Genomic DNA, 27,129 nt, shown 5'->3' on the forward strand with positions numbered 1-27,129 from the left:
TCGGCATACCTTAAAGACCAGTGTCGTAGCCAGGTTTTTGGAATCGGGGGCACAGCTTGTAAATGTACCGACGGAAATATTTTTGCCGACGGAAGTTGTGAATTGTTGTACACACAAAATTGTCTATTGTTGACCCCCAATTTTGTTAGCCTAAAGCCCGTCGTCCACCGGCGGCCTAAGAGGAACCGACGGCAATGATGACCGGGGGCACCGGCCCCCCTGCCCCCCCCCCCCTGGCTACGCCACTTTTAAAGACCCTATGTACAAATTCTTATGATTTCTGCCAGTAGCGAACATCTCACTTGATCTGTGTAACATATCCTCCTCACTATTGTACGAGTATAAACGACTACTTGTGTTTTAAACACGAATGTCCTCATGATATTTGACTGCAGGTTGTCCAACTGTTAACGTGCCATTCTACGTCAACACACTAACTTGTTCAGTATTGGATAGTGAGTGTCTAGGAGTGGAGTGTTGTGTTAAGATGGACTACAGGATATCCGAGTTGTGGCTGCATGCTTTCATTACTATGGATCCGTGTAGCTACCGGTTCTCTATAGGATTTGAAAACTGGAGCGTCAATAACACACTGTTTACCTACACTTGGAATACTTGGAAGTATCTGAACATTGGAAGTTATCTTACGATAAGGTATTTTTAAAAACCACAGGAAATAAAACATAAACCATATAAATTGAGTTTATGATCTTAATAACTTGTACTATCATCTATATTTCAACATTATTATATGCATTGACATCCTGCTTTCAGCTATTCGATCGATAAATTGTCGGAAATCGGCGTCTTCAAGATAGACCTTTCACTTAACCTGTGTATTGATGGCATCTGTACGGACACATCCGTGTTGAAGGGCATCTACTTGCCAATACCTACCTGCAACTTTGACCCAACGATGTATCCATTGCCAGGGGATGGTACAATCGCAGAGTTTATAGAAGAGCTTGGTGGAGAAATCGGCGATTCTGCAATTGAGCTTGTTTTCGAAAAACTTGGTCTTGATGTAAGTACATGTATAATCACAATACTTGAACAAACAAATATCATTACAAAATGTTTATACGATTCTTAAAGAAATCCTTTGTAATAATAACAACAGCACTATTTTTGATAATATTTACAGGACTTCTTGAATGACCAACAATGTGATCTTGGATTACCCGGTTCTGTCAGAAGTGGTAATGAAAAGTTTTTTCCATGTAATCAGCACAATCAATTTACATAGCCTGCAAACCTTTTACAATAAATTATTTGAATTTCCAAATATCGGCATTGTTTCGATTCTGAAAACATACACCGATCACATCAATGATACACCCGATGTTTTACTATACATATAACTTCTACATTGCAATCCTATTCATGTTTTCCTTCAATACTTACAGGTTGCCCGTCCATAGATATAGGCATGCTGCCGCCATTTATATCATGTGAGGTCCTGGATTCATGTTTAGGTATACGATGCTGTGCTATTGCTGATTTTAAAATCACAAAAAGCTATATTTCGGCTTGGGCAGTCCTGGATCCTTGCAACTACGAATTAGCAGTAGGATTTGAGAAGTGGTCAATTGAAATATCTATGTTTGAGTATGAAATGGGTAATACGAGGAAGGACAATATCAGTGATGCTTTACAAATAATGTAAGTAGCGTTTACAATTTTATCAATTTCATCTTAGTATACACGAAGTTGTCGATGGTATGGTATCTAGAGAAAACAATGGGAACTGGTTTGAATAATTTCTTTAATTTGGATCCGATTGTATCTAGTAATTAGTCGATTCCGTTAATGTTCCATTGTAAAAACTTAACGTAACAGATGAAGATGGTATTTAGTATGATGTGATAAAGGTTATTGAATGTTTTCTTCTTGCAGATGGAGGGTTGACAAGCTATCATCTGAGAAGGTCTTCCAGATTGACCTCAGACTTGGAATCTGCATTGAAGGGGACTGTACAGAAATAATTATATTGGATGAAGTCAAAATACCTATCTTAGTCTGTGATCAAAATGCGGAATTTGTATTACCGGGTAGGTAAACATTTGTAAACCATTTTTCTACCACGTCTTATCAATTATGACGATATTCATATTGACAACTGCCTCCGTCAATAATCCAGGTTATTTTGCTTCTTTTTTTTGGTGCTATTTTCTAATATGTTTAAGTGTACTATATATATTATTCTGTTATTGTTTCGTTGCTTATTCAAAACAGGAAACGGGTCAGTTTCAGATTTTGTGACTGCAATACCATCTACAAGTAGTATCTTTGCAATAGATGCAGTTCTCAGACATCTAGGTTTGCAATCATTATTAACAGGGAAGGCATGTGCTGTAATAGGCGTGTCATCAGGTAAGAATGAAAGATCATTGCTTTGTTTATCTTCTCTATTTATTCCTTCCTTCTTTCCCTTCCATTCGGCAAAAAAAATCTTCGAGAGTTATAAGGTTAATTAAAACCTTTTTTATACGTTTCATTGAATATCCTATATATATTTCATAATACAGACAATTGGGTGAAATGATTATACCAAACGTTTGTTTTGTATTCTTCCCTGAATATAATAAGATAATAAAGTAGACATACACAAAATGTATTGTATTGAAAATGCATAAGCCTGTATGTGATTTTTGCCGTAAGGTGATATATTTATTGAATCTATTTTCTTATTATATTACAATAAGCTTGTTCTCCTGACATTCTGATGTCACAAGGCGTCAATAGTTCCTGTGCCGTGATTGGTGACACGTGTACTGGTGTACTATGCTGCCTAGATCTTGACTTAATCATATCTACTGCTTCAGTATCTGCATGGGTATTTGTTGATCCATGCACTTACAGATTTTCTGTTGGATTTGAAAACTGGGTTTTCAATGGTTCTATTTTCAACTATGTTTGGGGTAAGTTACCATAGTTAATGAGACTTTAACTTTCCATTTTAAATACAAATAGTGAATTCAAAATGTCTCAAAGCACAAATATATTGGAATCGCACTTTTGTACCAGTGGCGTGGCGCGTATCATCCAATGGGTGGGGAGTTCCAGAACTGTATGAAGGGACACTGGGTCTGATTAATTAGTCAACGGTCGTTTTGGTATCGGACTTATACAGAACTCTATTGGGATTCGTTTAGCCAAAACCTCTATAATCATAAATCTAAAGAATTGCAACGATTTCAGTCTATTGACAACGAAAGTGTTTTCGTTTGCTTGTTGTTTAAGGAGATGAAATGGAATTTCAAATTGCAAAGTCAATTACCGTAAGGTAAGAACCCTCTGTGTGTTCATTTTGTATTATCTTAATATATTTGTCCGTTATTATGTACTTTCCGAAATAAAGAGGATGATGAGCAGCAATTGTTCTCAACCTTTCAATACTCTTGTTAGTACAGTGTACTGTCCTGTCATTTTAGATCCATTGAGGGATCATTTAAATACATTAAATTTGACTATTTTAAACGTAGCTATGCATATTTTAAAATAAAAAGTAACAGCAAAATTCGCTGTAGATGTATTGATGTTACCATAGCGATAAGTGAAAACAATTTTTGAATGTGTTGACATGCACTAGACGTACGCTTTAACTCTTCATCGCATCATTGATCATCAAGAATAGGCATAACGAATTGGATCGTAATTGGAATTTTACATTATGTTGAGTCAATGTACGTTTCAATCACACCAATTGGTGTCTTCGAAAAGGCGGTATTATAATTCAGTCTAGTGATTGCATTACACAGGCATGACTGTAGACGAGTGCATCCCATTTATAGTGCAGGGCAATACATTTGACAATTGAATACCTGAGTGGAAGAAGGGCCCAACTCCATCAAAACTGTTTTTGAGATATTAAGAAAAAACTTAATATTTGGAAAAGTTTTATAGACAGAATGTTTTCATCTTCAGGGGACCTTAAATACATGAGCATACAATATTACGTACATTCGAAATTATATATGATGTTTCCATGGCAACGGTACAGGTCTTAATACGAGCTGGAGTTGGGCCCTTCTTCCACTAATATACTGGAAGTGCCAGTTCCGTGTTAGAAATGGCTACAGACATTAGGTAACCACCATTAATTGCACAAATATAGCTCATGTAACATGTTTGCAAGAAAGTTTATTGTAGTGAAAAGCATATTTCATGGATTAACAAAATTCCTCTTTAACCCACTATTTGTGGAAGAAGGGCCCAACTCCATGGAGTTGGGCCTTTCTTCCATGAAAATCATGATTAAGTGTATGTGGAAGACTATTTAAAGAGTGGATTTTGGCTCATCTTTCACACACAAGGAAGAACAGTCTGCTGGCAATAAAATGCTGGGTCTAACTCAATTTGGTAAAAAATTGGAGTTGGGCCCTTCTTCCACTCAGGTATTCAATTGTTTCACCCATTGCTATGGTAATTAATCATATTACATAACTACGTTTACGGCAATGTTTTTCGTGTTTAATCATGTTGATAACATCAACAGATTCGTAGTAAACAATGACGATGCAGATAGAGAACTGGAAATCGAATTCAGTCTAGTGGTCTGTATAGATGACACATGTGTGGACATCATTGTGCTACAAGATGCCAGATTGCCAATACCTATGTGTAACCCGGATTTTGTCGATATCGATTATAGCTTATCAGGTTAGTTCTCTCCCCCTGATGAAGTTACGTGTCATGCGCATAACCATTAAAACACTGATGAATAGGATATCTACACACACTGGCCAAAACGTGATAGCAACATCCCCAAAATATAGATTTTTTATTAAAAAGTCAATCGGGTCCTGCATTCTACATTACGTAATAGATGCCATGCAAGGTTCTATTTATCATGTTCATAAAACAATAGAATAAGCCTATTCATAGGGCGAAAGGGTGTAAAAATTGTGTAAATACAAGGGGCGAGTGGCGACGGAAGCATTACAATTTAGGCGGCGAGCATGTTTTGTGCCGAAGCGCGTGAAAATAGTAAATGTCAGACTATTTTAGCCCAAAATTAAAGTGAATTTAGGTATTTGATGGACCGGTGAGTGCAAAATTTGTTTTTCAGGCTAAAAAGGAAGATGCACAGGGCAATATTTGCTTTATTGTTTCTTCTATTAGAATTTTTAGGGGGATTTCAATGGTTACCTCAATAGCAGTCACTTAAATAGCTTTTTCTATACATCCTTCAAGAGCAGTTTCAAAAATTATTCAAATGATTCTATGTAACTTTTCTTTGTAAATAGCCGATGGTTTTGTTCAGAATTTGCATGGGAATGTCATACAAGGTGCGACATTGGAATTGCTGGGTGAACTTGGAATTGGCCCGGATCTGTTTGGCGAGGGTGTTTGTGATGTTGCGTTTACAAATACCACTCTGAGAAGTAAGCTGTTTTTATTTTATTCACACTTAAGTTTGTTTCTTAAAATGTGTTTTCGGATGAGCAAACAATGACAAAGAAATTTAAATATTTGAGTACTAAACCCACGGCTTTATTTTAATCCATCTGTGGTTATATTCTTTAGACTGCCCAACCATGCAAATTGCAGATGACTTACCAACTGGTGTACAGTGCAATCTTCGTAAATCATGTTTTGGAATCGACTGTTGCCTTGATCTTCAAATTGGCACACTAGAGCATCTCTTCAGATTTGAATTCAGTATTGACCCCTGTCTTGGCAAAATAGTAGTTGACCTTGACAACTGGAGTTATGAAAGATCAATAACATATACAGACTTTGGTATCAGTCAGGAGATTACGATTGGAAATGTGTTTAACTTCAGGTAGGCTATGTCGTTCTCGACTTGTCTTGATTTAACGGTTTTTTTGTGTTCTTCTTTGGGTACATGCCTATATATTATTATTATATATTATTACAATAACGGAACACGCCGGACGCAGAAACCTTTCTGCCAGATATTGAGATGTAATAATTGGACCAGACAATTTACTTTTTGTTCGTTACTTTTGGACACTATACTAGCAAAATTGTGAAAAAACATCCAAAATATGATTTGATAATGATCTCCGATAACGGTAATAATTACTATTTTTAATTCTTCCTACATCTATGCTAACATGTAGATGGAGCTTAGAGATAGCTGAAGGCATGTTGACTACCAGTGTAGGATTTGAAGCATGTACGTTTACCGGATGTAGCGGCCATATCACATTACTCAACGAATCATCAACCCCACTACCACACTGCTATCCTAATGGTACTGCTACATGGAATAACTTTCCAAGTAAGAAATTCCCACTCATTGATACACCGCAAAACAAAGCTCCAAGTACAATCTCATTGATTTTAATATTAATGGTTTCTTTTAGAGACTTAATGAAACATAAAATAACACTAACTTGATAAACGTAACATACTCGTATCATCATACAACCGTACTATAACAAAAAACAAAACGTGTCAAATGTTTTTACTTTTCATACAACATGTCTCCAGATGTTTGTTATTTAATTCCATTAATTTTCCAACCAGTGCTCACGACAGACTCTTTCTTTGAGGCTGTTGACGTTGGTCTCCAAAGGATTGCCACAGCATTAGATCTCCCAACGAAGTTGCTTATTCCTACGCAGTGTATCTTGGTTGATGAATCTCAAGGTAACAGAGTAGTCTCGTTTATGATGATGTTGATCCATTTATATGTTGTTGTAATTGCTAGCAGGGGTGCAGCTAAGGGGTGCAAGGGGAAGTGGGTTTGTTTTTACCAGATTATTTCACAGAAAAGCCGGCCTCGTCACTTTACTAACTATCGATTACACATTCCCGTGGAAAGTGGGAATTTAAAAACGCAGCCAGCGCTTGTTAGCCACCACTAGGGCACTCCTGGAGCTGAGATGTGGCCACATCTCAGCTCCAGGAGTCTTCTAGGATTGTAAAGGTAGCGCGTGATGATGCGCACGTCTCTTTCCTAGTTAAACAAATGGAAATTTAAGCATCAGTCATAGACTGGTTCTATTTTGAAAAAATCGCGTTCATAATTTATCCTTCTGTATAATCTCCACATTGATTACACCCATACATGTATAAATTATCTTGTGATGCAGTATATTATTGAATGTTCTTGCAGTCTGCCCAGCACTACGAGAGCCACCTGTTCCATCGTCAGGTGGCACCTGTCAGTTTACCAGTGGATGTCTTGGCATCGTATGCTGTGTGAATACAAACCTAGGTTTTATCAGTCGCAGTCTAAAACTGTCTATAGCCGTTGACCCATGTAACTTCTCTTTGGTTTTAACCTTCGAGAACTGGAGCCTAAATACATCACTTGTAACGTAAGGTTTCCTATTATAAAATTCAAAATTTGATACGGTCTGAATACTGAATAATAGAGAAAAATTTGTTAAGGGTGTTTTTTTTTAGATATTTCTTGGAAAAACTTGATGCAGTTCTCTTCTCTAACGTTTGTGGTAAACAACTTACCGCGATATAATTGGTCATATTTATGAGACTATGACTTCACGAGATGCATTTAGGGACGTTTGATTCTCAGGGGGTCATTGGAGTTTGAGTCAGGTGGATTTTTTCGCCGCGATTTATTTTCTTCAATTTTAAAGTACATCTTTATATAGAGTTAGGTTGGGATTTTTTTTTACTTATCAGTGAGACAACATTTTTGTTTTTATCTCACCAGTGGGCGAAGTATAAATTAAATAGTGTTCCCCTTATTCACTTGCTTTCGTGTCAGTGCTTAAAACTTTTCTAAACCTGTCTGTTTCAGATATCATTGGGGACTTTCTTCCACACAATATTTAAGTGATGATGTGAGATTGATATTTAACATCGACAAATCTGAAGATAACAGAAATCTCATCTTTCACTTTCGGCTTCGTTTATGTGTAGAAGGCTCATGTATTCCAGATAAGGTCCTGCTTGAAAAGTTTGTTACACTGATTCCATTCTGTTCCAATGGCACAATACAATGGCCAAGTGTTGGTAAGTCTACGGTGAGGTTTTCGGGTTGCTTTGCGCGGTGGCGTATCTAGGACTTTTTCAGAGGGAGGATAAAGGGATGGAAGACAACTTGTAAGGGGGTAAATTCTGAGTTAATTTACGCAAAGCTTGTAAAAAACGCATAAAATGCAAACAATGCGCAAAAATACATGACGCAGGGAAATGCAATTTTACATGTTCTTGGTTTGCAAAACTGTTATTGTCGACTTTTGTCATCCATCAGGTCAACATTAAATTGTTGTCTACTTAAGCTCATCAAGAATGTTTTTCAGGTGAAAAAGTTATTGTCTAAAAGATGTGAAAATAGTGACTTAGATTGGAAAATGCAGTCATTTAGAAGAAATTATTCTGTTTTTCTTCAATTTCAACATATTGTTTTGTTAAATCTTTTTTATCAGATGAAATCAACGACGTGGCAAGTGGGCTTGTCGTAAACAGCCTAGGTGTTAGTTCCGATCTGTTCCTGACAACATCTTGTAATTCTCCACCAACTCAGATTACTCCTACACAAACAGGTATAAATAGTCAACATGGTCAATATAAATCTATATAGCTGTTGAACAGGGTTTCTCTACCTGTAGATCGTGAACCCTTATGGTGTTTAAAAGCTTAAGCAAAGGTCGCATTGGTATAAAAACTGCAACGGGGTCGTAAATTGGAATATAACTGAGAAATAGCCGCATTCCACAAAAATGTGCGGAATCCCTGTGTGTAGGACCTTCTGATATCCCAAAGCAGTCACCCTGAAAACTGTTGTTTTTATGTTTTCGTTTTTTTAGTATCATTGATATTTTTCATTTGTGGGTGTTCTAAGGCTCTCAGACGTAGTCCATTTGAACCACTATTTTGAAATTTTAATAAATTAATGTTTCATTTTGCCAGCTCGTTTACATTTCCTTTTCGTTATCTACCTTTATAGATTGCACATCCATACAGTTTCCTGATATCATCAGAGCGTCTTGTACTGCTGACCAAAGTTGTAATGGAGTAGGTTGTTGTCTTGAGCTAGACTTGGGAGTTGCCAGACGTTCGTTTACAATATGGATGATGCTTGATTTATGTGGTTTAACATTCTCTCTTGGGTTTGAAAACTGGTTGTACAAAGAGTCGCTGGACGCAGGATTTCATCTTGGTATGAATTTTGGACTTTATTTGAGAGTTACATTTAATCATGAAAATAATGTGGATACAAAACTACCGTGATAATGATTGTCTTTACACTTCACAATAGCTTGAAGTTACTTTATTTACCGAGGCTATTATATGTTTCTAACCTCTGTGTGTACAGGAGTAGATCATGTGAAATCTATCGGAAATTTAAGATTAAAATACCGATTGCTTAAGCCTTCATCCACCATGTACCAGGCAGACCTAAGCATGGTTTTGTGCTCTGATGGTAGTTGCAAAGACCCTATCATAATTATTCAAGGGCTTTGTTTTCTGTACCTGGGTGTTCTGGAAGACGCAGAAAAGAAGACAATCGTGAGTACATGTAGTTGATGATGTAATCATATATGGCGGATTATTGCGTTCTATTAATAAACAAAATATGCAGCATTTGAAGGTGAGTGAACTACTTTTGCGGTTTCTTTCCACTTTTTATTGCTTTTAACAGATTCATGGTCTTTCAATGGATCGTTAATTGTTCTTAAACAACTTCTCGCGCTCCTTTCATCTATGTTTATGTGATGAAAGGAAATAATTTGTTTTATCGTGTTTATAATATTAAAGTACAGATTAGTGCACAAATATTTAAGGAGACTTGTGTTTAAAAACCAAACAAAATAATAAGTGACAATGCACTATCTGCACTCAAACCCAACCCAGTCTCTCCACTAAAAATGCTAACATTACGCACTCTACAACAGAGTGCAAAATTAATATTAAGCACTTCAGTGCAGTGATAGTGCCCTCTGTTGTTATATAGTTTATGCCGCATATTAACCGTTTTGAGTACAATTAAAAATGATTTTCTACAGCAATATGAAGATTTAGTAGCGTATATTTGTCACATAATACTCGACGTTTTCCATAGGGAGGAGCTATCCGAGAATATGGAAGGTTCCATGGCAAATGAGGAGGTTTCACTGAACACACAAACAAAGAGATATTTCAAGAATCTTCTTGAACAGAATATAACTACCCTTTCTGCTGAGACCAATATGATGACGACAATAGATCCAGGAAGAAAAGGTGATTAAAGGGAGGTGGTGCGGTTTTTTCAGAGGTATTTTATCCGGTTGCAGGGTCTTAAGCCTGGGGAAAACTACAGTTTCATAGTGTATGCGTGACCACAAAAACGTGAAAAAATGTCATTTGCAGAGAATGAACGCGAATGGGGGTCTAACGCTAATATAGAATTAAATTGATTTCCTTGACACTATAATTTAAAGATGCATTGTAATCGTTTTCGCGTATTTGTTTTGCTCTTTTTGTTTCCTTTAATTCTGTTTTACTGCTTGTTTGTCAAACGCACAGTTCCACTGCAGAAACCAGAGGGAGAAGCAAGTCGAAGACAGATGGGTTTATTTATTCTTGAAGAAGAAGAGGTCCAAATTCCACGAGAGAAAAGAGAAGTGTCAGTTAGTCTAGGTAATTTGGGTCATTATTTTCATATCTACTTACTTACAAAGCATTTATATAGTGTTCCACGAACACGCATCACTACCCATCAACTGGCAATCTTTATTCATATTATTTGGCTAGTTATTTAGCCATTTCGGTTTGTATTTGTTGTAACTATAATAAAGAGTTTGTTTTCTATTTCTGTAACCAGTATTCATTAAATTACACACATATCCACTGGAATAAATTATATAACAGTTCATGATATCAAAAAGTGGTACGGTCACATGGCGCTTTATATTTTCAGGTAAATTGAGTGCAAAAGACCCTCATAGGGCTTTTGCCCATTTTGATGGACATAATGTAGATGGACGTCTTGACCACCATAACTTTATGTTTAGAACTGTTTAAACAGCAGGTTAAAGTGAGGGTTCACCCCTATTGAGTCAACAATTTAAACATTTTGTTATGAATAGGTGGAGAAGATATTTTTGGTCTTTCGGCTGACGGAGTATCTACTGGATTTTGGCAGGGGTCGACAGTGGTTGGTGGAGGCATTACAGGTAAGAACAAGGTTATCCTATTAATGTTTGACTTACGAATTAAGTAACTATAAGATATTTATTAATACGTAGTCTAGTACCTACTCATAAGCTCATGCATAGACTTATGCGCGATGCATTTTATCCAATAACAGTTCATCAATTGTAATACGCGGACGCGTACCGCGGCAGGTAGACCTTAGCCCATGAGGATAGGTAAGTGCGGGATGTGTACATGGAAAGAAGCTAGCGCGTAGTGCGTAAACGCTAACAAGTTTTACGCGCTATATGCTCAGATGACTGCAAGGTCGCCAGATGCGAACACTCCACCGGCGTCAACCGTATTTGAGCGTGAAGCCCCGGGACGTTATGCGCGGACGCAAATGCAGGTTTATTGATTTATTGTGCGCCCCAGTTAAGTCAAACATAACTTTAATTTTCCAGAAATTTAAATGAACTTTAAATGACACTCATTTGAATATTCCTGAAATTTCCTGTAACTTAAAACCAGTGCAATCAGTCATAAAGTTTCTCAAAATAATCGCCTTTTGTGTCCCAACTTGTCCTAAAATGCTATTTGGATTCGAAAAGAGATCTGAAGTCACACTTATAAACCCGATCATGCCAAACGTGCAGAAATTGTATTTCCCGGTCAACTGACGTAACAAATTAATAGCTGGGCGTGCGCAGTTTAGAGCTAGATAGTCTTCACTCGCAAATCAATTTATCGAATTAGTTGATCAATCTGATTAGATCATTTCATTTATGTTATGCTTACCTTTGCATCATAAAGCACCAAGTTGTCATTTCCCGTGTTCACCTTGACCTCATTACAACATTTTTGTTTACCTTTTTATCAAAATCCACCACATTTTCTTTCCATTTTTCTCTTTGACCTCATTGGATTTTATTTTTCCATTTATGTTATCATATTTGTTTCTATCTATTGAACCAAACCATAAACAGAAATTGATAGAAGTACAAAATAAACATTTAATGACTTCGCATCAGTTATTCTTCGGGTATTGTGAAAAATCTAAACATCTGTTTTTGACCTCGAAATATCCTTCGGGGCTCTGCCTAGCTCGATTCCAAAAACACATTTTTTTAGATATTTCACAATACTCTCAAAACAACTGATGCGCAGTCATTAACCTCGAATAAAGGCATAATTTAAAAATGTACCTGTTCCATCGAAAAGCTAAATTAAAAGCTTTATAAATTAAAAGTCTTCACCTGAGCCTAAATCAGTGCAATTTGATATGCTATAGCACACCTTTGTTTGAGTTCTATATCTACTATATTTGCTAGTGCAAACATTGGGAATGCAAAAATGAAAAGACGAAACTTATATAAAGTCGTACAATTTAATGTACATATATTGTAAAACGTGACACATTGAAATTGCTTTCGTTAAAACAGCAAAAGGTGCCGATGCCTTGACACGTCAAATAGCAAACATGACTATAGGTGAATTGGAAGCTATGATGGATCTACAAAATATTGATCCTCTAAAAGCATTGGAAGTCATGAGGGAATTCCGTACATTATTTAGAATTCTGGTAAGTTTTGACATTCTTATCGATCGTGTATGTCAGCATAATTATTAGGTATTACATTCAATGAATGAATAATGATTCATAGGTTAATGAACGAGTATTACTTGTTGGGAGAGAAATTAGACAAAATAATGCACGCGCGCTGATGTTGATGCGTCTAATGCACGAGCCCCGAAGGGGGGGTGCATTAGACGCATCAACATCAGCGCAAGTGCATTATTTTGTCTAATTTTTCGAGCAACAAGTAATACGAGTTCATTAACCTATTTCATACACGAGAAGAAAAAACATGTGATATTTGCTGTTTTTATAATGAATTATCACTTAAAATATTGGAAAATAGAACCAAATATGAATGCATCAACCCGCCCGAAAAATGAATCAAGCCTACGAGACGCGAACGCGTGCGAAAGCACTGCGCGTAGTACGCGGAGTGCAATTAGACACAATCAATGCATGGTTTGGATTTTTCTAACGCTTGCTCTGATTGGTTCTCGCTATCTAAGAGTGTATGAATTGATTTTAAATGAATAACAAGTTTAAACATTTATATGATCGTTGTATGTACTTTTCAGTAATATATCTCTTTGCAGCGTGAATTAATGGATTTTCGTGATTAAATCCATGCTATAAATATAATGGGTGTATTATATGCATACTTATTGTAGATTGAAGAAGTGGTAGACGCTGTTACATCGGGACAAGCAGGTGATATCTTCCAATCGTTTGATGTGAAGCTAAGTGGAACAATACCATTCCCTAGGAGAGAAATCACGTTTTTTGAAATTTATCGTCAAATACCAATTGGAGGTTTTATCTGGATTCGTTTATGTAAGTATAACAAAAATATTGTAGCGGAACCGGCCTTTGGTAAAAGGTATCGATCGTTCAAGTTCAGGCTACAGAGGCGGTAGATGTATGGACCATTCCGCCCATAACGCTTGTAATTGAATCACACACAGACTATTATAGAGAACATTAGCAGTGGCTCCGGAACCGGGGGGGGCCTGGGGGCCCGGCCCCTCAATAATTTTGGTGAGGGGGCCCAAGTACCCTAGAGCTCCCCCCCCCCAATAATCTGAGGTATAATTCATAATTTTGGGGTAACATTCATAATTTTAGGGTAAAATTCATAAATTTTAGGGTAAAATTCATAATTTTAGGGTCAGTTTCATGATTTTAAGGTAAAATTCATAATTTTAGGGTATAATTCAAAATGTTAGGTACAATTCATGTAAAAATGTATGCATTTCAAAAGCTTCCGGCCTCCCGCACCCACCCCCTTCAACGTTTCGCGTCTCGGAGCAGGCCAAAACTTTTGCCCCCCCCCCCCCCCCAATATTCAAAATCTTCCGGAGCGTCTGATTAGGCTAACATTTATTGGGGCTCCGGCTGATCCAAGATCGGAGTGGCATGAGGCGTGGAGAGCGACGGTTTGGATGCATTCGGATCGAAAGAGGCTAATTATCTAGTCGTGACCAATTACACTCACGGCTACAGACGGACTGACTACACTTGGTCTGACTGACTCGAACAGATGGTCCGGCCCGGCGGACTGAACTAGCCAGAGATAATAGATAATGAGATAATACACTCTGTACAAACGGCCTATACGATGTATACAGCAACACGTCCACGACGTCATGGATAATTTATTAATTATTAAGAGTCACATTTTTGAACCAATCACAGAACAGAGTTTTGCCTAGTTTCGGGCCAGACTCTCGTCATTTCCGCCACAATAACAGATAATTTCATAAACTGGCGCTATATACTACATGTACAATGAATGTACTGGCAATTTTCATCTACGAACTAATCATCTGCAATGCATACACCATTTGCTTTGTTATTAGACCTCATTTGCTTAGACCTCTTTCGTTTAAGCCGGGCGTTTAAGTCGCTGCTTTTACTTTATTTTGAGGAGTCCATGGTAGCGCAGCGTTCATGCTCCGTTATAAGCAAAAAGGTCAAAGAGCATATTTAAGCCCCACTGGGTCAGCAACTGAAAAGTGCTGCCATTTCAACAAAACGAGTCTCAAATTCTCAAGCATAGGATTTTGAGCCTAAACACGGCAGACGAAGTGTACTTTGACCAAATGAAAAGGCAGTGGTTTTACCAAATGTAAAAATCTCTCAAAGTCTCAAGGAGACCGAAAACGGCAGTGTATACTGCGCCGGAATTCACTACTCAAAATACTGCACCAGCCTATCCTCTATGCTGTATGATTGTGATTCTCCCTGAGTATATAATTTAATTCGATCATTTAACTTTGTTTGGTTAAAGCTATTTCATGATTTCATGAAAGATGGGGATCCCCTCTCAAATAGTCACAATAACAAAGTCAGTCAGGCCTATTTATGGAAAGGAATTCCCAGATCACTCAATGTTGTCATTCTATTGCAACATGTTAAAAACCCGATGCTCAATGTGGATATGAATGAGTGAGCTATTAATAGAATCAGAACTTTATAGCTGTTTAGTATGTAACCAAAATATAAACATGATTTTGGGGCAGAACTTTACAATCAACAACTGACTTATATTTATTGTAAATCATTATAACTTGTTGATTGTATGCATTCCTCTTTATATACAAGAACATTGTCCAATCATACTATACTTTTCATTAAGATTACAATTTCGCTAACTTTAACAGTGTGTTTTGTTGTACATGCTGAAGTGAATTTTGGTAAAATGTGTTTCTGGCCTTCGGTTGCGATTGCGATCCACAGGATAGTAAAAACAATTTGTATTGTCACTGATCGTTTATTCTATATAAATGTAACACTACTGGGGATAGTTTATCTGCCAATACTTTGTAACAATAGTTTACTTAGCTGTTTGTTTTAATTAACGGTGTCACATAGTAAGAATAACAAATTATGAATAATGTTCTTGTCTAGCTTCTGCTGCTGTTGGTTTTTACGGAATGGACATAACCGTAGGAGTTGGTATTATTTCAATGACCACTGAGGTAAGTGATAGGTATTAGGTATGCACCTTGGAATATCTACATAAGAATCATATAATTGTCTATTTTGTAGTTTACTAGTTTATTTATAACTCGGAAAGCAGCATCATCTCAAAGCTAAGAAGTGGCTTGGAAGTGCCGTAGCACCGCCATGCAATAAAGTAGTACAAAATACTACGCATAATAAACACGGGATAATAAAATAGTGCAATAATATCACACAGCCTTATCACTAAGTAAACAATAGCATTGACCTTACCCACCAATCTGTAAAGCCTATTATAATCATGTGATGGTTCAATCCAATAGTAAACATGCTTAGAAAATAGGCAAAAAAGTCCTGGCTGCCACTCTCTCATAGCAAGATTAGATGAGTTAAACAGTCCTTGTTATTTATTATTCATTCATTATTCATTAGGCATTTAAAAAAAATATACAGCAAAATTAGACCAGCAAGCAAGGGTTACCAGGGCACAGCAAAAGTGGCAATTTAAGCACTAACATCTAAGAGATGAGTGGACCCCACCCTTGCAAGCTGGTCATGAAAATAAACAAAAGTATTGCACTATAAATACACATACAAATTACAAAGATTATTAACACATTAAAAGTACAAACATTTTTTAAAACAGCACTATATTAGAAGCAAGAAGCCCCATGATTCGAGAGACACAATATATTGCACTTAGTCAAGCAGGATAAAACACACCAGGATAAAACACACAACAACATATTGAGATAATGCCTGCCCCTCCCTCCCCCATCTCCACGACAAAACACAGATGTCACCAAGGATTATATTTCTTGAATGGACTGAAAGTAGTCCCTCAAGTGGGATTTGAAGCAGTTGAAAGGATTGTACAAATAAATATCTGTGATGTGACGGGGGAAGGTCAGACCATTTTTTAGGGAAGCGTTGGATGGAGTGATAAAGAAAAGCATCAGTTTTGGCTTTGAGATGGTGAAAAATAAGGTGATCAGGATGCCTACTATTCGGACGGATTTGATTTAAAGCAGGCATAGCATTGCAGCAGTCAACATTGAGGAGACATTTGGATACAAGCGCAATGGACATGTATTCGCGTCTTTGGGACAAATAACCGAGGTCAAGACGGCAGGGGCATGTGGGCAGGATTAGAAAAAGCATACAAACGAGGGTATGAGATTTTAGTAATTATTTCCTAGCCTCTTCTGTAAGGGATAAACTGTGCATGTGAGATATGGGTTCAAGCAGAAACATTGTTCACTGCGTGAACAAAAAGAACTCAATACCTCTTACGCTGAATTGCTGTAAAATAGAATAGTAGTTTACTAGTTTATTTATAACTCGGAAAGCAGCATCATCTCAAAGCTAAGAAGTGGCTTGGAAGTGCCGTAGCACCGCCATGCAATAAAGTAGTACAAAATACTACGCATAATAAACCCGGGATAATAAAATAGTGCAATAATATCACACAGCCTTATCACAAAGTAAACAATAGCATTGACCTTACCCACCAATCTGTAAAGCCTATTATAATCATGTGATGGTTCAATCCAATAGTAAACATGCTTAGAAAATAGGCAAAAAAGTCCTGGCTGCCACTCTCTCATAGCAAGATTAGATGAGTTAAACAGTCCTTGTTATTTATTATTCATTCATTATTCATTAGGCATTTAAAAAAAATATACAGCAAAATTAGACCAGCAAGCAAGGGTTACCAGGGCACAGCAAAAGTGGCAATTTAAGCACTAACATCTAAGAGATGAGTGGACCCCACCCTTGCAAGCTGGTCATGAAAATAAACAAAAGTATTGCACTATAAATACACATACAAATTACAAAGATTATTAACACATTAAAAGTACAAACATTTTTTAAAACAGCACTATATTAGAAGCAAGAAGCCCCATGATTCGAGAGACACAATATATTGCACTTAGTCAAGCAGGATAAAACACACCAGGATAAAACACACAACAACATATTGAGATAATGCCTGCCCCTCCCTCCCTCCCCCATCTCCACGACAAAACACAGATGTCACCAAGGATTATATTTCTTGAATGGACTGAAAGTAGTCCCTCAAGTGGGATTTGAAGCAGTTGAAAGGATTGTACAAATAAATATCTGTGATGTGACGGGGGAAGGTCAGACCATTTTTAGGGAAGCGTTGGATGGAGTGATAAAGAAAAGCATCAGTTTTGGCTTTGAGATGGTGAAAAATAAGGTGATCAGGATGCCTACTATTCGGACGGATTTGATTTAAAGCAGGTATAGCATTGCAGCAGTCAACATTGAGGAGACATTTGGATACAAGCGCAATGGACATGTATTCGCGTCTTTGGGACAAATAACCGAGGTCAAGACGGCAGGGGCATGTGGGGCAGGATTAGAAAAAGCATACAAACGAGGGTATGAGATTTTAGTAATTATTTCCTAGCCTCTTCTGTAAGGGATAAACTGTGCATGTGAGATATGGGTTCAAGCAGAAACATTGTTCACTGCGTGAACAAAAAGAACTCAATACCTCTTACGCTGAATTGCTGTAAAATAGAAAGCATTTACCTAATATAACCTATAGACGAATCCAATTTCATGCATTCCTACACCTCAGTGGCAGCCATAGCTGGAACCCCGTCGTGTTCATCCCACTTGAAGTGTGAAATGATGCGGCCTTGGCGGGAATTTTCAACTGTATTCTATTTAATCCACCCAATTGGGCAGTCACAACACCAGTTTGGTGTGGAGGGGACCCAGTGATAGACGAATCAATTCTTACCATCATTTGGCTCGTTGGATTCGTCTATACATTTACATGACTGTACATGTATGATTATTGAAGCTCTCGTAATTCTGACAGTATTTGGTAACGATATATTTTCACTTTTTTTTTACATTAAAGGCAACTGTTGCGCCTAAGGCTGGAGTTGCTTTTAAAGCTGCAGCTAGGTTATGCATAGGTCCCATGTGTGGAGAACTGGAACTTATTGCAGAAGTTATAAATGTCCAGTTTCCAACAACAGCAGAGATCGGATTCTCAAAGTTTCCACTGGATGTAGGGCAAGTATAGTGTAAACACTGATTAGATAACAAGTAGAAAATGTTTTATAAAGCATCAGCAAACAAAAAAGCAAGCAAATAAATGAATAACTACAATGTGCAACACATAATGCTCATACTCAAATTTGTGTCCGCATTGTGTTTATTTCTGTATTTCAGCATCCGGATGAAACTTAGGATAGTACCTCTCACAATGACTCTTTACGGAAAAGTTAAGTTAGATCTGGGATTTTGGGTTCAAAACTCTTTTCAAGAAGAACATTTGGAAATACAGTACACCAGCACAAGAAACTGAAATATTCAACATCCATACCAAGGACCCTGATAACTCCCCACCAGAATTCATGGAATCTACGACAGCAGTGGTAAGTCATTTTAAGCAATAGTTTTGAATTTTGAAATACTTCCCTTTCCATCATAATAATAAAATTTTTAATCAAGGAGAACAAAGTGGACTTTATACATGACTGGCCGTTGTCAACGCATGTTGACGATAAATGTAAACCGACCCCTTTATATTATGATAATTATAGAGGCCAGCGTTATCGAATGTTTTTGCGGACAGTAGACGGTATAGAACGTCGTAAGCAAAACAGACTTGGGACGGCAACACTGCCCGGACGTTGAACGCAATGATTTTTTTCGAGGTGCGTTATTGGCTCTTATTCGCACCCATGCAGTTCAGTTCCAGAAAAAAGGCACACAATATATTTACCAGTAGAATTACCTTTCTCATAAAATAATTGGTTTAAAAATGGATAGAAACAAACAAATAATTCCTCTGCCAGGGATCGAACCCGGGACTCCCGCGTGGCAGACGAGAACCTTAAACTATCCTTTGTTTACCTATCGTTACATATCATTGAAATATAGTGAAAACCAGACTTTATATTAGGGTGCGCTATCCCACCCAACGGATTTATAAAATTAACTGAATTATTTATCACAGTTTCATTTTTACGTGTTAAATCAATGACGACGTCACAATTTGTATTTATTTTGTTTCTAATTTTACACAGAGTCGCAAAAGACAAGCAGGTGGAGTTGTAGCGCCAAGTCCCACTAGAGAATGCCAGGTGGAACAAGTGCCTGGGCTAGATTACACAGAACCAGCATTCCAGCTTGAAATAGCAGCAGGTGATGACAAGAGTATTGTTACATTTACCTATTCGGTTGGAACTGTGCCAGGAGGAACTGATGTGGTTGATGCAGAGGAATTTGGGGGACCATCATCTATCATTGTACATGTAAGTTTTGGGTGGAAAAATTATAGCAAAATGCAATAAAAACTCTTCAATATTGAAGGTCTTTGATGCAATACTTGCAAATGACCAGACACGCATGCAACCCCCCGCGCGAGCATACCTTTAAACACAAACACACATTCTTAAAATTAAGAAATTAACGTGTTATTTTGGTTTCATTAAATATTTTGTTTAAAGGATCTGAAAGGTGGTTTACCGTTATATTTCACTGTAACTGCAAGCAACAGCGGAGGAGGTACATCATCAGTTACCTGTGATATTCCAACTTACGATGTGACGCTTCCTGCTGGCAGAATTGATCCAGCATTTTATAGGTCGAGCCATCCTTATATCCTTGAGGCAACGGCTGTAGTGCATGATGATTCTGAGATCTTAACTCAGCAGGAAGCTGTAGGGTTTGGACCTGGAATATGGGGTGACCAAATAGTACCCTGGACAGATGCCGAGAAAACGATGAGAACGCATACTGGAGGAGGAGGTAAGAGGATGATACCAGCCAAGTAAAGATTACATGATCATCAGAACATGTTATTATACGCGATTTATAATCATTTATAAGCCCAGTAGATTTGAGCTTGATTTAAGCATCGCTAACAACCATGTACATAAAGCTTAGTATAATAAACTCACAGCAATTTCATCCAAAAGGTTTAGAATGTTTAGTGATCATGTTTTGGGAAACCCAAGTTTCAGTCTGTAGCAAAAAGCACTTTTAAAGTCAAGTCCTTTGGGTTAGTGGGTTCAGGATCAATATTGACTGTGGAACACAAAATAAAGCTGAGGGACTGTGGAATAGTAATGAACCATTGAGGGGCAGGCTGAAAGGGGAGGGCAAGTAAATTTCGGCAAGCCGAAAGGGGGCAAGCGACTTTTTGCACACATTCATGGAGCCTTCTTTAAACAAAACATTATAAAAACTTTTAAACACTATCAAAACGAAAATTAGCATATTTAAGCATATTTAAATTTGTATAAATGAGTATCCCAACAAAACACATGACAACAAACAGAACTTGGATACAGACACACATAAATGCATAAAAAATTAATACAAATGGATTGAGGTAAAATATGTATACACATTAAAAATACATTCTGAGAAATTTAGGTATAAAATATGTGCGTTAAGTGAGCAGAAATCTTGGAACAGCCCATGAGGGCACAGTGAATTCAGCAGACAATAAAAATGTTACATGTGGCCCTTGAGATAGAACTTAAAATTACTATAGGAAGCGAAGCAGACGAGAATTCCAATTACAATTCGATATGAAATTCTATTACGGGAGGCATACGAGGGGTGCGGAGAGCAACGGAAAGTAGGGAGCGCTAGTTCTATCGATTACTTGGAGTAAAGTGATCCTAGCCAATACATGACAAATCATTGAGCATGTTGGAAACAATACAATCATCAAAATAAGAACGACGACTGGAGACGGCAGGAATCGTGCAGCTACAGAGGAGATCGTCATGCTTTTGACCGAAACTTTGTAGTTGATTATACATCAGTCCATGCAGTACAAAGATATGGTGGTGTCAAAAATCGGTAAATCAAAAACTGAAAATAAATAGGTGGATTCTATATAATTTCTAGACCCTCCCTCGGGTCCGTGGATAACGACTGGTAAAGTAGACTATACCATTAATCAACACAAACACTGACCCTCCGAATCTGTAGAGAGTTTCCCTTCAACTTCCCATTTTTATGAGAATTTCTCTTTTACCGAACCTGTGTCATGCGAATCTTCTATCACGTCCGTGCTCTCACTGCCTTACTGTTTGTGTAAGCGACTACTTTATAGCCAGATTACCCCGACCAATCAATGCAGCTCTCTAGCAACGCGGCGATATTTGAAGAGGTCTTTTCTGTGTAAAATAAAACTGACAAACTGCCGCACAAATTAGCAATAGGGTTGGATTATGTGTTGCCATATTGAATTGACAATGGGGTGAGGCTATCATACCTGACATCAAAGTCATCGTACATACCAAAAAATATTTTGGAGGGACTTGAAAAAATCAAACAATCTCGGTGAAGGAGAGCGGTTCGTAAATTTTCACGTCAATAAAACGAGTATAGGTCTGTAGATTAATTGAGTCATTTTCAACACACAGTGCTCCAGGATCACTATAACTTTGTTTCTGGTTAAGGTAAGGGTAGGTGTTACGGAATGCAGTGGTGTGTGGGTATTATTTGTATAGTTTAGAAGAGGAGGGGAGACAGTATTAATTTCTTCTACAACTCAAATCGATGAATGAAAGTACCAGATGCATACTTATCTGTTCTTCATGCGTGACACCAATCTCAGGGATTTCAACCACCACCATAAAATGCATTGCGTGGCTTCATTCTATTACACACGGTTTAATAATTCTAAAAACTAAGTTTATATCAAGGCCGAGGGCCGTTGCTAGGGCATTTTGTATGGGATGTAGTGGTGTACTTACTGATAAACATAAAATACCAACACGATGTCGACAAGAATGCCGACACGAGATCATTCGTTTCGATTCTGGTCCCGATTCTGGTAAAGTATTAAAGAAAGTTTTAACATTCATTATCTTTCATAATAGCTTCACCGTTAGACCAGTTTTCAATGGCACGTCTTGGTCGCCTTGCAACCGCTCCAATTAGGACGACGACAGCATACAATGAAGACAGATGTAGTCAAAAATGCCTGGATTCGTCAGAACTTTGTCTGAGCTTTAATTATGATTTTGGTGAAATTCAGACATGTGAGTTGCTGAGAGAAATCGAAGGGCCTGGATTATATCTACGTGAGGTAATATTTCCGAATAGTTTGCATACAAATTATGTGTTGCGTTACAATGAATTGAAGTAACGTCGAATCCGGAGGTCACGTGGAAATAATGATAATAATAATAATAATAATAATAATAATAATGATAATGATAATGATAATGATAATGATAATAGTAATAGTAGTAATAATAATAATAATATTAAATAATAATAATAATAACCTCGTGTTTGTATTTCAGTCCGGTTTCTTCCATCACTTTGAACGTCTTGGAGTAGGACATGCTGTTGAATTCGTTCACAACTCCTTAAGCCTCGTCCATAATCAGCTGCACTACTTCAACCTCCAACTACTTAATTATGTTGGATATCTCAACATAATCACATCCATGCCAATATTGACAGATTTTACTACTCCCTTACCAGGGCCGTTAGCAAATGTTTCACATGAAACGTTTGTTCATGAGCCATGTGCTTCTTTCACAGACTCAAAGTGGCAACGCTTATGTATATCTGATACACCATTACAAAACCACAGGTAACATCACGGTTTATTATTTGATAACTATTATAATGCAAAAATTTATGAGTAAAGTAGAAAAAATGGACGGATAATTCTTCAAAGAATCAAACCCGAGTCATATTAGTGCAAAATAAGTAAACAAAAACAAAACAAAACAAAGGCCGTGAAACCAGTAGTTTATGAGCAATACAGTTATTTGTCCAATGTCATTTGCCCAATACCCTCCAATCAAATGAAAAGGATCCACTTAAGTGTAATTAGAAGTTAAACGGTGACTAAATGGCTAATTCATCATATTGGATGATACATTTGCATTCTCATAGGATTACTGTCGATGGACCAGGTTCACGTACAGTATTCAATGGGCACGTAGATTTGAATGATTTACTCTATACTAGAGCCAACAACTACCTTTCAGGTAAGCCATCAAATAGATTATTTGGAAACAGAATATAGAAATTTGTAATGTACCCTGTACCCGAATGCGGTCACATTACTTGTATTTTTGTTATTAAATTTTAAATTTGGCAGCCAACTGGGATGGTTTCCATGACGATGAGACGGGCATCCTGGGATACATGTGGGCATCAGGCCTCGACGTGTGTCAGGAAGACGTTGTTGCATATCAGGATCCACATTCCCACATCTATCATATGTCCGAATGGACTCATGAAGGACTAGAGACAGATTTGGACCTTCCAGGTAAAGGATTATCTTGAATTTTAGGTCGCACAAAACTAATTTATCAAATTTAACAATTCCAGATTAGGGTTAGTGAAATGGGTATAGGTAAAAAATGTAGTCTAAAATGTTAGGATTGGGGTAACAAACGTATATACTCGTATGTATTATTTCATCAGTTGCTACGAATTCACTTCTGCACATCATGGTGTATGCAGTATTATATGCTTAGTGGGCGCACCATTAGATTTCCAGAAGTTGTACCCACTAGCGAAACGAAAAACAAATTCGCCTTGTTGATGAATGACAAGAACAAACCCCGCATAAATCTGCATAAGGCGGCGAAACAAAACTTTGAAATCTAATGGTGGGCCCAATATCAAGACAATACAACTCCAAAAGAATTCGATAATAAGGTTTATCCTATTTGTTACATAGGCGAGTTCGTTTACAGAAACAAAATTCCCTTTTTTATGTAATGATTAGGGGCTGTACAAAAATTATGAGCTCCCTGGAGTAATTTGCAAATGGCACTCCAAACATTGCTTGCCCCTCCCCCTCTCGTCCTGCCAAAAATTGCTTCCTCGGCCTGTCGAAACATTTTTGGAACCCAATGTACAAACCTTAAATGTCTGTATAATGTGTGCAAAAACTCGATTCCCCTTTTGACCTGCCGAATATTGCTTGTCTCTCACCCTTTTGGCTTGCAAAACATTCTTGCCCGCCTCCCCCATTTCACCCTCCTCGAGCTCGTTCATAATTATTGCACAGCCCTAAAGCGACTGACAAATAGTGTGATACAACTCTCATTTAAAGGTCCTAGCCTTGACCCGATCGACAGCCTCCCCCCCTCCCCCCTCCCCATACCGTATTGTTGGTGTGAACAAAAACGTACTGATTTGTGGTAATCACACCGACAGTATGTAGTATCCTATGATGCATTGTTATACACGTTTTCGCTTTTTCATATGAAAACCGCTGGAACAATATAACTGACAATTTTGGAAAAATATTGATTTAATTGTAGGCCTCGATCTAAGATAGGAAACAGAATATGACAGTCGGACCACGCTTCTTTAGTACGCCTATTCTAATCACTTTCATATTTATATATATTCCCCTCAGACGGTTTCTATTACATATCTGTGCGTGCACTAAACAACATAGATTTCGGTGGCCCTATGGCTTTGACAGTTTGCCACTCAACACCATTAGTTATTGATAATACACCACCTATACTGTACGAAATCTTCAATATCACTTACGATTCATCTACGTTTCTGATCGGTACCAGTGTGAACGCAACGTAAGTACATTTTTACTTCCTTATAACATGTACAATGTATGAAATCGTATCGGCACCATTGTGTACTGCATCATTTAAATTAGGCAATAGTGATACATTATACGTAAATAATTGGATCGCAAATGATACGCGATGACAAAATAAACACGGGATAGAAGCAAAGTAATAGGCTAAAGCCGGATTCCGACATGCATCGAGCGTGTAGTGCATGTGCAACGTCAAGCCGGAGGACTCTATTGGCTATGTTTCTAGTTTATCCTGCGATTTAATTCACTCAATACATCCTATGTCTGATGCGTCGGTCATATTCCTGGATCTTCAGCTCTCCATCCGAGATCACTCCATCAACACCAACATCCATTTCAAGGACACTGATTCGTTCAGTCAGTTGTTATATTCTTCAAGTCATCTTCCTTCCTGTAAGAACGGCATTCCTTATTCCCAGCTGTTTCGCGCCAAGCATATTTATTCGGATAACAATGATTTTGTTTAGTTTCTTGTATGACACTTCCTGTATGTGACAGCTACATTTCCTCGCATCTTTGCTAGCTCAATCAATCAAGTAGTCATATTGTTTTCACACTTCTCCGCATTACACAGCCACAGTTAAGTGCATGGCAAACTCTTGAAGTTCTCTGATCTGCAAGAACATCCATTTGAAGGACAATCTCATGTACATGGGAACCATACCATATCGAATATATCTTTGGGTGCTGGCAGGATATTTGTAGTTAATCAATATTCATTGTGTTTTTGTAAAAGCGATCCTGGGTTTTGGGTAATCTGTACTAATCTATAATTTAGATGAGTACTTGTGCCACCGTTTCTGCCACCTATGGAAAGAAGGTTTGTACGTTTTTAATCAGGTGTCTGGATTTTTATTTCTATTTTGCAGTGACCCTGAATCGGGACTTCAATCTATCAATTTTGCTCTTGGCCAAACTCCCCGTGATATAGCTCTTCTTGATTGGGTTGCTTTGCCGGCTGCCGAATTTCTCAGCTACTTATTTCAAATACCTGACGGCTCGTATGGCTGGGTTAAACTGCGACCAGTCAATAACGGTAAGCGTTAATTATTTATTATTGTAATTAGTAATCACACAATTCACCGACTCCTGAAAATAACCAGCACGGCTGCGCCTCATCCATTATTTTCATGTTTTTCCAGCCTCGGACACATTCATTCTTAATGCCTAATCCTTTATTTCTTTAACATATTATCAAGTTGATAGAAGTCATTAGTATGACTGGGTTAGTTTTGGATTGATAGCACCCATAGATCGAGCAGTGCTACAAATATTATATTAGAAAACAAAAGGAAAATAAAGCCATTTCATTTGCCTGTTATTCAAACCTTCGGGACAAATGTAAATTTGATTCTTTACAGTTGATTTAAGAACAGTTGGTACTGCTAGTTATCCAATCTTAGTAGACACCACTCCTCCCATAGCAGGGACAATCTATGACGGGCCGATAACTGGAGAGGACCTCAAGTATACGTCAGGAAGAAGAGAAGTAGGTTTATTTATAATCAGAATGCATTTTCCTACTAGTGAAGGAAGAGACCTAATGTTTGGTGTCCAAATCTTTGGAAGAATGGTTTTAAAGTGGTTTTGGGCTGTACTGAATTTGGCTTAGGCTGCCCTCTTCAAAGTATCAGGTATTTTTGGTAGGGGTCAATTAAGGTGAAACAGGAGGTCAAAATTTTCAATTATCCCAATTCCTTTAAAAAGTATACCAAATTACTCTTGGTATTACTCGCCTGGTTATTAGGAATCCAAAAAGGTATAGTTTGCCCTATCTGCAACCTTTGGATACGGAGCTATGGTCAGGAACGTGACAAAGGTCACCATCGAAACTCATTATAGGCCTAAAGTTCCAATAGGCACTGCTAATGCTGTTTGAGTATTGAAAAAAATATTTTCAAGCGTTTGCAAA

General features: G+C 37.6%; 2 protein-coding genes across 2 annotated transcripts in view; both read left to right on the forward strand.

Annotated features, from left to right (window-relative positions):
* Positions 1-398: 398 nt before the first annotated feature.
* Positions 399-7,348, forward strand: LOC140155241 (uncharacterized). The gene is made up of 14 exons (XM_072177995.1): positions 399-654; positions 775-1,024; positions 1,145-1,199; positions 1,407-1,662; positions 1,897-2,051; positions 2,236-2,373; positions 2,706-2,921; positions 3,244-3,286; positions 4,499-4,662; positions 5,250-5,387; positions 5,530-5,788; positions 6,090-6,250; positions 6,499-6,621; positions 7,091-7,348. Exons 1-14 carry the CDS (start codon positions 488-490, stop codon positions 7,297-7,299), a joined length of 2,334 nt encoding a protein of 777 aa, XP_072034096.1. The 5' UTR covers positions 399-487; the 3' UTR covers positions 7,300-7,348.
* Positions 7,349-9,384: 2,036 nt separating this feature from the next.
* The window catches only part of LOC140155240 (uncharacterized), an 85,398-nt gene continuing 67,653 nt past the window's right edge, over positions 9,385-27,129 (forward strand). Inside the window, 19 exon segments of the mRNA XM_072177994.1 lie at positions 9,385-9,456; positions 10,010-10,167; positions 10,453-10,566; positions 11,016-11,102; positions 12,504-12,643; positions 13,309-13,471; positions 15,548-15,618; positions 18,501-18,658; positions 18,818-18,886; positions 18,888-19,023; positions 19,678-19,905; positions 20,101-20,401; positions 22,495-22,703; positions 22,924-23,219; positions 23,528-23,622; positions 23,736-23,906; positions 25,011-25,191; positions 26,087-26,253; positions 26,579-26,706. Of these exon segments, the coding sequence (XP_072034095.1) occupies positions 10,029-10,167; positions 10,453-10,566; positions 11,016-11,102; positions 12,504-12,643; positions 13,309-13,471; positions 15,548-15,618; positions 18,501-18,658; positions 18,818-18,886; positions 18,888-19,023; positions 19,678-19,905; positions 20,101-20,401; positions 22,495-22,703; positions 22,924-23,219; positions 23,528-23,622; positions 23,736-23,906; positions 25,011-25,191; positions 26,087-26,253; positions 26,579-26,706 (2,853 nt within the window). The 5' untranslated portion in view covers positions 9,385-9,456; positions 10,010-10,028.

Source organism: Amphiura filiformis, chromosome 6, assembly GCF_039555335.1.
Source record: "Amphiura filiformis chromosome 6, Afil_fr2py, whole genome shotgun sequence".
In the NCBI taxonomy this organism is placed as follows: domain Eukaryota; kingdom Metazoa; phylum Echinodermata; class Ophiuroidea; order Amphilepidida; family Amphiuridae; genus Amphiura; species Amphiura filiformis.